Source organism: Sinohyriopsis cumingii, chromosome 14 (genome assembly GCF_028554795.1).
Source record: "Sinohyriopsis cumingii isolate HCF-2022 chromosome 14, ASM2855479v2, whole genome shotgun sequence".
Lineage (NCBI taxonomy): Eukaryota > Metazoa > Mollusca > Bivalvia > Unionida > Unionidae > Sinohyriopsis > Sinohyriopsis cumingii.
The window spans coordinates 89,425,261-89,441,129 of record NC_142974.1 but is presented as its reverse complement, the minus strand read 5'-3'; the positions used below and the strand labels follow the sequence as shown (position 1 = coordinate 89,441,129).

The window sequence follows — 15,869 nt, the reverse complement described above, 5'->3', positions numbered from 1 at the left end:
TACCGTTTTACATCCTGAATTTCCTTTCTTAGTTCTGCAAATCTGAATTACATGAGCCATGTCATGGGTTCTCAACCTTGATCACACATTTAGAAATTGTACCGTAATTTCGACTATATTCCAAGTGCAATTCCTCCTAATTGCACTCAAAAGGAAATAAACATTAAATAACATAGCATCTTTTTGATAATTGCAATTGAAAGACTTCATATTTTCCCCACATTATGAGTTCAAATATTCAATGACAAAACAAAAACACACATGCAGATTTCAAGATGCCAACCCACTTCGCCCTAGCTATTTCATTCCAATGTATTTCATATAGAATTTGCACAGATGAATCCAGTCCATAATCATGAAATTTCGTAGAATTTACAAAAGTACTAAGATCTTTTCATTCCAGATCAAATGGAATAGTTGTTGCAATGCACATTCGTTCCCAATATGAATCTAAATTTCAATTTTAAGTAGACCTAAATGCAATTTTCTTTCAAAAGTTATGTCTAGCATGTGACTAAGTTCAAATTTATCTGGGTGGAGTAATGTGCACATTAATAATGTTGTTGTTGTGTAATGATGAATCTATGCTTGTGTATTTAGTTTGGAATACAGCATACATTCAGTTACTATGTTTCTTGTAGTGTATTTAGTTTATATAATTAAGCCTTAGGTAGAATAAGAAAAAATAAGCATATAATACAAAAATTACAGCATTTGTATGGGAAAGTATGAATTCGTTTTGTTGGATGGATATGCTGCACTCCCATCTGAAAAACTCGTTCATATATTCCCATACAATTGCAGTAACCTATAATTACATTACAATAGCATGTAATGGAATAAAAAATTAAAAAAATTAAATCAAACAATTAAATTAAATCAAATATGCGTAACAATTTGACTTTAAATATCAATATATATTCATGTATTTAACCCTTTCATTACTAAGTAACTCTGGGGGCACAGAGTCCTCAACACTAAGTAACTTTGGAGTTGTAAAGCAAAATGACTTGTGGATTTTGAAATAACATAACTTTGCCAATTTTAAAGATATCTGGCTGGATTAGGTGTCAAAATCAAGGTTAAAAATCACATTTTAGGACTAATTGACTAAAATGTGCACACCTATTACAACTGTTAAAATACAGGTGCAAACAGGTAACACAACAGGTAAAATACAAGTAATTATCTATTTACCTCTTAGAAAACTTAGAAAGTTCCCAAAACTTGTTCAATTGACCCTAGATGTACTCATGATAAATTCCAGTAGCAACACAAGTCTTTCTTTCAGGTATGACAGACAGAAATTAAAATTCCATAAAATGCCTTGATTTCATCCAAGGTGAGATCTGTCCACACACCTGTATCGCCTCTGGCACGTTTGATTGTTGCATTCAAATTTGTTAGATGGACAATGTTTCCAAAAACTTCATCTGAATAGAATATTTGAAAATATTCCAAAGCTTTCCTGGAGCCATCTAACACTCGGGTTGGTCCAACTCTCTCAGAAAAATGAAACAAATCTCTTTGGTTTTCCAACTTTGTCCAAACAAAATTACGTGGAGTGTACACTTCCTCCGGTTCAAAACCTTCAAAGTCCTCTTCATCGTCATCACTGTCACTCACAAGTGTATTCCATTGCCTCTCCAGACACCTTCTCTCACTTTCATCCAACTTTGCTAGGTCGAAATTGGTAAAATCGTCTGATAATTCAAAATCTAACACTTCACTCACTTTCTTCGAACTCTGCCATTTTGGATACAAATTTCACCATTTGGAAAAAGTGCCTACTTTGTTCAATATTTCTAGTTGTATATAAGCTAAACTCACGAGATAATCCAAATATAATATCTACATTACAAGTAGAAGTTATCAGAGGTATCCCAAAATTTATATAGTCTGGTACTATAATGTTAGAAAAGAACACTGCCCCAGACCGGTAAAGCGGTCCATAGTGTTTACAGACTTATTTCCCCATGACCAGAAAACTGGTCCATAGTGATGAAAGGGTTAATATTGGCCCCTGGTGCATATCATGGTGTGTTACATGGGGTGGAGACAAATATAACTGTGAAACAGAAAATAACATGGACATGCAGCTATGTTGCAGAATTCTGGTTGCATCTGAATGGTGTGACGATAGAATCAAACTCTACTTCCGTATTTGCTGGCCTATAAGTTGATGCAGAGTATAAGTCGAATCGGTAAATTTGGCAAATTTTCTATCCATCCTTATATAATTTGATGCTGAGTTTAAGAATATGCCAGATCAACACCTTGAATTGTGTTTTTTCACTTCATTCTATAATAATAATAATAATAATGACCTTATTTAAAGAGGGTAACACAATTAGCTAAGAACTAATCTACCTTGAGGCCCTCATATAAAGGAATTTATTTATTTTAGCTGCATCTCTGAAGCCACTGGATATATTGGGTTTGGAAGAAGGAAACAGAGTGGGCATTTCTAATCTCAACTGGAATACTATTCCAGAGTATTGGAAACTTTTTTTTAAATAACTCCTTATTTGGTTTGGGAATTTTATAGTTTGGTAGACATGGATCGCAGGTGGGGAGTATTACCAGGTAGCCTATACTGGAATAATGATTGTAAATATTCAGGAGCACTATTATGGGATATCTTGTACATTAATTTGGCTTTTCTCAAACAGATTCGGTCTTAAATAGGTAATATATTTAACCTACCAGCTAAATTTTCCTTGCTTTCTTTCTGGTTTGATATTAACCCAAATGCTCTTTTCTGAAGATGTGCCAGCTTTGCTATGTTTTTATCATTTGAATTACCCCATACTGTATTACAGTAGTCTAAATAGGGTTGTATGTAACTGTTATAAAATAGTTTTCTGTGCCTTTCAGGGAGAAAATGTCTGATCCTACTGAGAAGCCATAAACCTGAATTGACTTTTTTAATGATATGTTTTATATGTTCAGTCCATGATAGGTTATTATCTACCAGAACACCAAGTAGTCTATCATGACAGACCATTTGCAAATTTTTATCCTTCCATGTCAGACATAGTTCATCAATATCAAGGTTTGTAAGTAATATTTTAGTTTTACCAGTATTTACCACCATTCCATTGCATGTGCACCAGTTTTCCAGTCTGTTTAGGGCATTCTGTAAAGAAATTTCTAGTTCATGCTTTGTGTTCTTGATGTCTGACAATGTTGTGTCATCTGCATAGAGATCTGTAGATATTGAGTCTCTTAGTAAAAGTGGTAGGTCATTAATAAATAAAATGAATAGTAATGGACCTAGAATTGAGCATTGTGGTAGTCCATATCTAATTGTTCCAGGTTCAGACAGAACATTATTTATGTAAACATGTTGTGTTCTCTCACTTAAGTAAGAAGTTAACCATCTAATTGTTCTTTCATCACAGTGGTAGATTTTCTGTTTCTTCAAAAGGATTCTACACAGCATTGTCAATTTTATCCTACCTGTAACTCAGTAACCTTTCCATTAAGGATCATTAAATGTAATTAAAAGTACCTGATTTATTTCACAATAAGTATTTTAAACATTGTATGGACTTTTAGCTACATATAATGACACTGACCCGAAAATTTACTGAGTAATAAGTGGGATAAAATTTTAATAAATTCTGGTTTCATAAATATTAAAAGTATCACTGTATGCTATTGCAGATTACCATCAATATGGAAATTGCATCATTATTACTAAAATCCATTTTCGGGGGGGGGGGGGGATACAGAGAGAAGGATGCATATGTAATCCATTGCATTTTTCTTTCTTGCACCTCATGATCAAAATCAAATGTGGTCTGATATATGAGAGAGAGAGAGAGTTAGAGAAAGAGTTTGGCTCTTTGTAGATTTTTTTTTTTAACTTATTGCCTTCCTGTTGCTGAAGCTTTTGTAGAGAGAAAACATTAGTTACTGAAACAGTAAAGGTAAACTATGAAAATACATACCCTATTCCTTCAGGGTTTAAATATTCAGAATAGTTATATCCATAAGTCTCTCTTAGGTTAAATCCCAAGAATGACCATTTTGCACACTTTCTAATTTTCTTTGCAAGTATAACAACCTCTCCATTCCCAACAATTAAGATTTTGTTTGAAGTACATGTACCCTTCCTGTACCTAGGCGGCAACTGTTTTTTGTCTTTGTTCATGCTAGATGTACTTTAAATTGCTGTCGGTTTCATCGGCAAGTTAAAAAATGAGATCCTTTAACTATATGGTATGGTATTCATAATACCCATTTCCTTATTAGTAGCCTTGCTAATCTGATCGGGTCTGCATAATATTGACCTCAAACAGGTGTTATTTTGAAATGACTGAATGACACTGTAGTTTAATTAGCATATTAATACAGTGCGACCCCGCCATAACGTGCCCAGCGATGACACGAATTTAGATATAATGCTGTCATGGTGTGGCTCCCGAAATTTTGTACATTCATTTGCACATGAAAAAATATTTTTGGATCCAAGTACATGAAATAGTGTATAAAAAATTATTATCATTTTGGGAAAGAGATCGCATATGAATTCGAATATAATACAATTGTGATGTGTTCCTGAAATTTTAAATACATGTACATGTAAATTTTTGTACTGGGAATAATTATTTTAAGTACGAGAAATAGTGTGTAAAACATTTACTATCATTTTGGGGAAGAGTTTGCGTATGAATTTTAATATAATATGATCATAGTGTAGCTTCTGAAATTTAACAATTTCACCAGGTGTTATGCCAAAATAAACATTATCGGAAATGTTACTTATTACTGATCCATGAGTAAAGCCAGTAAGTCGTCTTTGTGATTGTCTTCAATCAATTCTGTATACATATGTTGTCCAAACAATAGCCAACATGTATTTTTTCTTTAACTGCATGCACAACCAAGCAGCAGACAATTTGGTGGTTGATGAAAGATTCTCACAATTTAAAAAAAACATCAAAAAATGAAAGCCGCCAGCATTTTTGCTGGGCTTGGCGGTGTTATTAGATGCAATGAGTTGACCAGTAAATAATGTCCTCTTTATTAGCTGGAAATTGAAAGGGTATGAAATTGTATATGCGTTCAGCTTAATTTTTTATTTATATATAAAAGTGACTTGTGGCCATTGCAGGCCTACTGCACTTAGTTCTCTGGTTTTACATGGGTATGGTGTTTGTTTATGAACTTTTGTTCATAAAAATATTTTACCGTTATGGAAAAGCATGTTCACAAACGCAAGTCATTCTCTGCACTTTGTACAATGAATAGTATAGTAGTTTTCACACGTTTCTTTCGATATTCACAAAATCTGAAGTAGAACCTAATTTTGCTGTAAATTTTTCCCACTGTATTCAGACACATAATGATGTGTGACAAAACTATTGAATAGTTTAAATATGTATGCAATTTAAGCAATGGAATTATATGTATTATGGATTAACTGCAAGCCCCTACGGTACAATATCAGACAGCAAGTAAATGGTGTTAATACTCATGCTGTATTAATATGAATTCAGACACAATGATCTAGGACAAAAAGATTGAATATTTTAAATATGTGTGCAATTTTTCAATAAAATTACATGCATTATGGATGAACTGTATGCCACAACAGCACGAGAGTAAATGTTGTTGATACCCTATTCATCAAATACATTAGACTTGAATACATCTATATGTGCCAATGAGTTGTTCTCTGAAAAAAGTACAATACTGTAAAACCCTGCATTAAAGCGACCCGGATATTAACGCGATCCAATTTTTTGGACCCCAATTATCGCATTATAGTTGGGTTCCACTGTACCACTACAAAACCATATGATTCTTCTAATAATGGAAGTAGAAACAAAAATTAGAAGGAACTGCTTAACTAGTGGCATTAATTGATAATGGAATATGGTACTGCACTTGTACTCAAGTAAAATCAGTCATCAGGTAAGTGAGCAATACAGATTTACAATCTTGAACACATCTGTCTGTCTGTCTGTCTCTCAATGGAGCATACAGATTATATGATCATTAGGTGCATTAAGAAAACTGTGATGGAATATGTCTTTGTCATGGTTATTCATCTTCTAACTGGTGCATGCTGCTTTAGTGCAATTACATCTGATCTACGTTAATTTTTAATACTGACGATCATGTAATTGATTAAAATACTCACTGTGGGATCCTATATTTGTTCATACACGATATCTTCCCCAAAATGAAATATTTTTTGCACATTTTTTGTACTCTTGGAGAATTATTTTCCATACGAAAAATATGATAAAGTGATTCGGATGACATAATCCATATATAAGTTGATTCGGAGTATAAGACAAAGCTAAGATTTTCTGGTAAAAAACTATCGTCTTATAGGCCAGCAAATACAGTATATAATATATTGGATAGTATCTGACTGGCATCTACTAAACATGTCTAGACAGTATTGTAATAATATTTAAATCAGTGGTTACAGGTAGAAACTGATGTATATTACAACATTTACACATCCTTAAATTTCACAATTACAATAAAATTAGCACATTCATTACATCAATTTTCATAGATATCTCAATGTTGATATTATGTTTCTTTCATGCATTGCAGATTCATTAAGTTAGCTTCCTCATAAATCCTGTATAAGGTTTAGGACATGCCATTAAAGATAAAAAGGATTTCTTTGTTGTTGTTGTAGGGTTTAACGCCATTTTTCAGCACATTAGGCTATACATGGTGACCAGTATTAATGGTGGAGGAAGAACCCGGGAAAACCCCAGAAAGAACCACCAACCCACGAGAAGCTACTGGCAAGTTTTCTCACATACCCACATTGGCCGAATCCGAGACTCGAACCCACGCAGACAGATGTGAGATGGCATTGATCTGTAATGGACAGCGCTTTAGACCACTCAGCCACTCGACAGAGGTGATGTCAATAATCCGAAACAAAGATACAAATGAAGGTATTAAATAGTTACATTTACTTTGGCTTGTGATATGTTGATGACATTATGAAGTGTCATAATTTGGTCAGGAATACTTCTGACACTTCTGAACGTAGCAAAAACGTTGAAAATAAAGCCACTATGACAAGTGACTGTAATTTGGGTTCATTTATTTATACGTTATATTTTATATTAAGATTTCCAGATCAATAAAAAATACAATCCATGCAGAATAAGTGAATAAACATAAAATATCAAAACATTTTTAAAAAACTGTCCTTAAGAAACATTGATAATAAAAGTATCATTTCTGATGACTTACTGTTTTTGTTACAATGCTCCCTTACTGTAGGGTAATTCGGTGTAAGGCAGACCCTATCATAAGGCAAGTTGTTGATGTTGTTGTTGTGGGGTTTAACACCATTTTTCAGCACACAATAGGCTATACATGGCAGCCAGTATTAATGGTGGAGGAAGAACCCGGGAAAACTCTGGAAAGAACCACCGACCAACGAGAAGCTATTGGCAAGCTTTCTCACATACCCACATTGGCTGAATACGTGATTCGAACCCACGTAGACAGACGTGAGATGGCACTGATCCGTAACAGAGAGTGCTTTAGACCATTTGGCCACTCAGGGCCCCTATAAGGCAAGTATGGATATGGATTTAATTTGATTAGTTAATAGTAATATTATGAATAATATAAAGTGGTCCACAGTGTTTCCCTTTATCCTCATTTGCACTTCAGAAACCCCCAAAATTTTTAAATTGACCCCCAGTTTTGATACCAAACTTGTTGTTTTTTTACTCAGTTTGACCCCCAGTTTTGACATAAGGAGATTTTTGACTCTCAGTCTTGCACCCCTAGGGGATATACTGGGTCCACCTGTGTGTAGGGTTTTGTCATTACATTAAACTGATGGCCCAAGACCTGTGAAACATTGCTTCATGATGGTCAACTAGAGACATTGCATGATGATGGTCAACAAGCGACACTGCTTGATGATGGCCAACTAGAGACACTGCTTGATGATGGTCAACTAGAGAAATAATTGCATTGAGAATACTAATGGATTCAAGAATAATGACAAAATGAACAGAATAGTCTCTATTTGGGGAACTCTATTCCAATGATATATCCTTCATTGCAACGCAGGGATACATGTACGAAATGACTTCCCTTATGTTGAGAAGGTAGATATTGCTAATAGGAGCTGGCAAATTCTCTATATTCACTACCTTTTGAGATCCGACACCTTCCTAATAAGTGCCTGGGTTTCAACCATGCCTCCATCTTGAAAGGTTTCTCCTTATGAAACTTGAGGCAGTAAGGTCAGTAATCAACCCAAACTTTATGCCCTTTCTGGATAACAAGAAAGTCCATGAGTAGAAGATCAGGGATCTGTCTTAAAACCTCTCTACTGTGGAAATGGTGTGCAGTCACCATGGAAGTGGCATAAATTAGGAGATGACAAGAGAGAATATCACCAAGGGAAGATACAAATATACCAACATTGCCTAGAAAGTTAATACAAATACTTAAGTATGAACTAGGATAGGTTCTGATGCCAAATTATGCCTTGAGTATTCAGAGAAATATGAAGTGCATGGAGTACATTGGTGAATGTAAGAATTTTTATAAATTGTCCGTGGAATCGCAAAATAGAAAGCTCCTTACACATAATGGTAGAAGGATACAGTAAATCAAACAAAGTTGGTTCCTCAAAGAAATTTATCATAAGAGCATTCTACATAAGCTTAAATATCTATGTATCCCAAACTTCAACTGAGATGTTAATAAATAATAAATGTTAAATTACAAACTGAACTGGCTTGTTTGATTTTTAGCAGGATCAGTAAAAAAATTTAAATTTGCAGTGATCAGTGGGTTAGAAGGAGAAAAAAAAAACTCAGAGCCCTGACATCAGCAATACTTAACCTGAATAATCTGACAATGAAAATAATAATAAATCCAGCAAAATGCAAATATAATGCATGAAAATGAGTGGAATGCAGTCTCAGCTCAATGTAACTGAAAAAATGGTGTACCTGAACACCCAAATAAACAATAATGATGATGAGCGACTCTCTTCCACAAGTCTAAAATTTAAATATACAGTTAAGCAATGAATCATCAAACTAGATTTTCACTAAATAAATGCTGACTGAAATGGGGTCAAAAGCAAATCTAGAGATGATTGGGAGAAAACACCTACCCAGGAATCCAGAACAGTTATAACTGAAGTAGAAATAAATTGTGGATTACCTAATTGCAGTAGTGAATGGTTAAAAGGACACTGATGATAAAAAGAACAAATAGTGGCTAAAACTCACAAGAGCTAATCCTGCAATCAAATATGGAATAGACTGGGTATAAACACTGAAGGAATATGGATGTCAGATACACATTCATGATATGAGTGAATATTTTTTAAGTGAATTTTTTTAACTGAACCAATCCAACATGTCCTAAAAAAGGATGAAGTATACTGCACATCAGCCTATGACACAGGTGAGAAGACTGTGCAATTCTAGTTCTGGACATTCCAGACTTTTCCACCTCATGGAATTTTATCATATAGATGAGGGTAATTTCTATCTATAAGCTAAACAAAAATAACAAGCACTGTAATGTATTGATATTAAACAATAAATTTATCATACATTAAATACAAGATTTTAATCAATACCTCTGTCTATTGGCAGTCTTCAATGAGCCCTTCCCTGACATCTCCTGAATCTGTGTCTCTGCAATTATCAACAACAATATTTGAATTTAGTATTTATTTTTCATAGCATGCTATAATAATATATAAAGAATCTGCAGAAGTTTCATGTTGAAACAAATTACAAGTAGAGTCGTCACTGATAGAAAACTTTAGTGTTGATTTAACTGCTGAAAAATATCCAAACATAATATCTTGATTGATAATAAAACAATTCTTCTTTAAGATGAATTATTTCTAAGTGGCATAAAATATGCTCTTCAGCCAGTCATGTAGGACAAGTACCCCAAATTTTAAATGTTTCATTTTTACATCAATTAGTTATGGATCCATGATCTAGTATCTTGTATCCAATAAAATAACAGTTGGAAGATAACTGTCAGCTTTCCTTTCAAAATAATGTTTGTCATTGTGGTCGTTTACTTGTAGCTCACATAATAGGATTGACAAATTAGATATTTAACTGATGATTTCTTTTATTATCTGAATAATAATTAACATGAATTGATTACAACTACTATATAATGAATAAAAGCAGCATCAGCAGCATCTTTATGGTTAAGATGTGTATAAAACGTGTCCATCACTTACTCATAATTCATCAAGTAACAACTTCAAACATTAGGCATTTACACACATGCTCATGGAAACATTTTCTTGGTATTTTTTTTTAAAGATGTTATTGACCATTTGCACTTAGCACAAAACAATAAAAGATACATCATTCTTTAATGTTCCATTAAATTTGTATTAAAATTTTATTATGGTAGAATATGTAACTTGTATAATAAAAATGGACAAACAAAATTTTATTTCTCAATTTAAATTTCATAAAATATTTGGGAGTCAGCAATTGACAGGTTTGGTCCTGGAAGCAACTGCACTGTTATGTTGATAATATTCTGTATTCAGCTTCTTCATTGCCCCTTAATTTTCAAACTTTCTTTAAAAAGTTGGCTGCCAAATCTAAATACAAATATTTTTGTATAAAGTATTAATTATTTAGTATGTTGGGTCTGTAATGTATTAGTACATGTATGTATATATTTTAAAAAATTAATACAGTCCTATATTTATATTTTGTTGCATTATTTTCAATTACAATGTATATACTGATTCTTTATGCGCCTCTAGGCTTTTATGTTGTGGCATGCCAACTTGCTCAGGGTGACTTCTGAACTAAGCACCTGATATCAACAATTTGGTCCTTATTGTTGATTTTGATGCTGCTGTTGCTGTTGCTATACAATCTCGTGACAGTACTACGTCAATGTAAATTATTTCAAAATCTGATTTTAATCAAAGCAATATTATACTGTGCAACTTTCCTAGACAAAAGACAAGAATCATGTACAATGTCTGCCAATTCTATTCCATAAATGGTATACAGGAAACACATGTTAATTAGAAGTAATCAAATCATACACAATTTTTAACTGGAAATGTGGTATTTCTGTTAAATTAGGTGCATGTAAGTGGTATCCTCTAAAAATAATATACGTTAAAGAGTAATCAAGTTTTATGATATTTTCCTTATGTCAATGTTATGTGATTTGCACACTGGTTGGTCAGAAATAAAAATTTCGATTGTACTGTAAAAGGAGCAATGTCAATATTTAGGCCACTTTCAGGCATGTCATTAGGATAAATTGGTGTATAATTTCAGTTATGTTATTAACATTACAGCTGTGTATGCACAACATCATAATGTGGACAAACACTTCCAGTCTGTAAATCATACGAGACTGGTTTCAAAGTCAATCATAAACAACCATCTCAAGAGTGCCAAGAAAAAAATCACGTTTTCTCACTGAATTCTTTCAGTTTAATGGTCAAGACGTATTTCTAATTAAAGATAAAAAGTTTATGTTAAGTCTATGTGCTACCCATTTAAAGAACTCTTATTTTTTCACATCACGTAACATACAGGTTCATGTAACATCCTTAGCAAGCATCAACTGTAAAAAGCCTCTGATAGGTTACATGATGTTTTTTTTACAGGATAGCATTTGTGCCATGTACAAATTGAATGTGTGCAACTGTCTGAGTTTTCAGTAAAAACAGAACCAAACATTTTACTCACATCTGGTGAAAGTGGACAGACACAGATGGTTTGTCTATAAATTCATAAATTTGTCAAATGTTGAATATATAAATGTATTAAGTTTTCTTTATTCAAACAAAATAAAAAACAAAATATAAAATGACTCCACAATGAACATCTTACTGTTTAATTTACTGATAGTATTATAACAGGGCAAGTTATTGAACATCATGTAAACAGCGAGACATATCTTATGTAACAGTGGGGTGATAAAAAAATTAACATTTTTTTGCCAACCAGCAAGACAATATTTACAGGTTAGAAATCAGAATACATAAGTACCAAATTTCCATAGTTGTATGTACTTACAATGATAAAAAAGCTATTTTACTTTTTTTTATGTAGACAAGCAATGTCGTATTTTGATCTGTCTGGAATGTGATGTTTTCAGAAATGACAGGAAATTAATACTTAACACATATTTTATGTTAAAACTGTCTTTATTATCACAGTAGCACCTGAACATATGTAATAAGTAATATTTATGAACAATTAAAGTCTGAAATGCTTTTCACAGCCTCTTTTCAGCAAGCACTAGCCTCTGACAGTAGACAGTACACACACACACACACACACATACAGCAATGTTCAAATGGTGGCTTACTTTTCTGCCCCTTCATGTGGTGTTTACCATTGTTAGTGAAATGCATATGCCCTACTGTGGACCAACAAGCTATCATTCCTAAATAGTTCAAAAGTTTAGAAAAGGTTTATCAAATTGCAATAAAGTCATGAAAGGTAATCAGGCAATTTACATTACGTATACAACTTTGCTTTTCAAGTTAAGGTTTAGTTAAATTAGCTTAAATAAAAAATGATTTAAACAGCTGTAAAAAATAGCCCTATGAATCTATGCAGGTAGCACACAGAGATGCTGCCAGGATTTTATCAGGGGGTCATCAAAAATACAGGGGGAGTAGGGAAAAATAGCGGGAGGGTGAAACAGCTGTTGTTCAATATTTACTTAACACTCAAATATCAACCTCTCTTTCTGCCTGCTCAAAGCTCAATTTTGTTAAAGCTCTACTGAAATCAAGCTCTTCAAAATACTTTCCTCTGTTCTTCCCAACCATCAAAAGGGCATTGTCAGACCCAGAGCCATGCAACTCTTCCAACTTTCAAATATAAGTGCAATTACATTCTCCTTACTGCACTCAAAATGAAATAAGCATTAAATTCCATAGTCTTTTTTGATAAATGCAATTGAAAGACTTCATATTTTTCCCACATTAAGAATTCAAACATTCAATGGCAGAAACAGAAACACATTTGCAGACGTCAACACGCTTCTCCCTCCATTGTATTTCATGTGGAATTGTCACATATAAATCCAGCCCATAATCATGAAATTTCGTAGAATCGAGAGAAAACCACCAAAATTCATTCACAATATGACTCCAAATTTCAATTTTTACTAGACAAGGCATTTTCTTTTTTGAAATTTATGTTAAGCATGCACATATATTTGGGCGGAGTTATGTGCTCAGTAATAATGTTGTTGTGTAATGATGAATCTGTGCTTGTGTATTTAGTTTGGAATACGGCATACATTCAGTTACTTTGTTTCTTGTAGTGTATTTTGTTAATATAATTAAGCATTAGGTAGAATAAGAAAATGAGCATATAATAAAAAGGTTAGTGCATTTGTATGGGAAAATATGAACTCGTTTTGTCAGATGGATATACTGCACTCCCAAGGTCAGGATGGACAGATATGAGTGGACATGAAAGATCTTTAAACTGAACCTTTAATTCCAAATTTAACTTCAATACTGAGGTCTTAAGTGCATTAAAGTAGAGCAACAAAAAATAGTATTCCACTTTAAATTTCTAACTTTAAAACAACAGAGAAAATAACAGCAAAAATTGAGTAGTGTATGGTGAAAGTGGCCCTCTTCTGAGGAGGAAGGCTGAGATACTGAATTGGAAAAAAAAGTATTACCTAAATACTTGACAAGCTTTTCTTTTTCTTCAAGTCCCTGTTTGTATGCCTGGTTAACTGTGTCCAGTGTCTTTCTAAGGCTATCACACACTGAGCACTGCTGGTCATCATTCCTAGGAAATCAAGGCCCAAGATTATTCACCCTCTGATATCTATTTCATAGCCCAATACAAGAACAGTTGGCAGAGATATCTGGGTCAGAAGGACTGTCCCAACAAATTTAATGTACTGTGACAAAAACTACCCCAATCACAAGCCAATGAAAGCTTCACTATATGCACAGATGACACTAGTGAACGGCCAAATGGAAACCGTCCACAAAAAAGGCACTATGACAATGCTATGCCTATTCCTTGTTAAAAAACCTTTTATCACACAAACAGAGAATTATGTCAAATATGACTAAGCTGCATCATGGGAGTCATAATGCACACAAGGAATAAAATATGCAGTCAAACACTAGCATACGTGAGTGAAAATCAGAATGACAAATTGTAAACCTATATTGTATTCTACTGACTTGGCACATGCACATTTTGAACATTTATTTGTACAAACTCACTCACCATCATGCAAAACATCTATTCTCATATTTTTTCCCTAGATTTTGGTGTTATGTTGAGAACTGGCAAGATTTTATTTTATACCCCAAGACTTTACCCTCATCAAAAAGTTATATAATGTAGTTTATGAATAATAATAATAATAATAGAAGTAGTGGCAGTAATAAAGGTACAGGAGTTTGTAATAATAGTAGCAGTGCTATAGCTCCTGCAACTACTTCTTTGGTGTAAATTTAGATACAGTATGGCTGATACATTAGATAATGGTTTCTCTTTATTCATATACAATTTATCACTAAAAATACAAATTACTGTACAATATAATGATCATCATCTTCTTATACAGAAAGCCTCGAAACAACTTTTCAGGAAGTGATACTGTTATTTCATTTATTTTCATGTGCATCAATTTTCATGGTTTAGGGAAAAGAATTACATTTTTGGTACTACTTCTGGTTGTTCATGGGGGGGGGATAATCCTAGTATTTCCACATATGAATCATTGTTAGCACTTTAATTCATGGAAATGAGGCAATCTTATTGTTTCCACATAATTGGTGTTTGTTGGTATTTATATTCATGGATCGAGGATGGATTAAAATTGGTTCTACATACCGATAACTATCATTGTTTGTTGGTATTTAAATTCATGCAATGAGAAAATCCTATTGTTTCCATATAATCATCAATTTTTGTGTACTTATATTCAAAGAATGAGGAGGAAATCCTACTGTCTTCATATAAGAATCAGTGTTGATACTTAAATTGTTTGATGGTACATAAATTCATATAATGGGGAATCTTAGTTTCCACATATGAATCACAGTTTACTGGCACTTACATTCCACATAAGAATTATTGTTTGTTGCATATTCAAATTTGTGGTTTACTTTAACCATGAAATCCATCAAAAAATAATGAATAAAGTATTTTATTCAACCTCTGGTTTTATACTTCAGCAATGCAAGCTACATGTATGTAACAGGGTTCATACTTAACTCTGAATGATAAATTCAAAGACTTTCCCCAAACTTTCAAAGACCACAAACATTAGATTTCCATGACCTATTTTCACTAATATTTTGTATACAGGTTATATGAGAAAACAACGAACGCAAAATACTACAATACTGTTTAATGATGAAATCCAAACTATAATTAATTTCCTAAAATTGCTTTATAATGATCTGGAAGATAGGTTTACATTCACTGTTATTTCAGAAATATGTAACTTATGCATCAGATTTAATACAAAATAAACTGTTCTCTTATCAGGCATCAGCACTGCTTTAAATGCATATTATAGATGCTCTTTTTTCTCTTCAATCATTTTGGAATGAGAAGTAACTGCTGTCATCTTTTCCTCTGCTCTTCTCCTAAGAGCATTTGACTGTGACAAGCACAATGAGTCCTTTTAACTCTGCTTCTTGTGTCTTCTGAACAGAGGAAGCATGTAGGCTAGCAATGTCAGCTTCAAGATGCAGCTTTCTGGCTTTAAGTTTTTCCACTTCATCCATGGCTAATTCCTGTTTCTTTCCTTTTCTGATTTTCTCCTCATGCTCCTACTCTGCTTTCTTCTTATCCAGATAGGCATGGTACTTATGTCTTGCA

The 15,869-nt window shown here is 33.2% G+C and overlaps 1 protein-coding gene across 1 annotated transcript in view; it reads right to left on the bottom strand.

The window, feature by feature from the left end:
• LOC149784335 (uncharacterized) overlaps positions 1 to 15,869 on the bottom strand; it is a 107,876-nt gene that overhangs the window by 42,634 nt on the left and 49,373 nt on the right. The window contains exons 5-6 of the mRNA XM_089932378.1: positions 13,696 to 13,808; positions 9,614 to 9,671 (exon numbers count right to left, since the gene is read on the bottom strand). Of these exons, the coding sequence (XP_089788504.1) occupies positions 9,614 to 9,671; positions 13,696 to 13,808 (171 nt within the window). The remainder of the gene's footprint in view (positions 1 to 9,613; positions 9,672 to 13,695; positions 13,809 to 15,869) is intronic.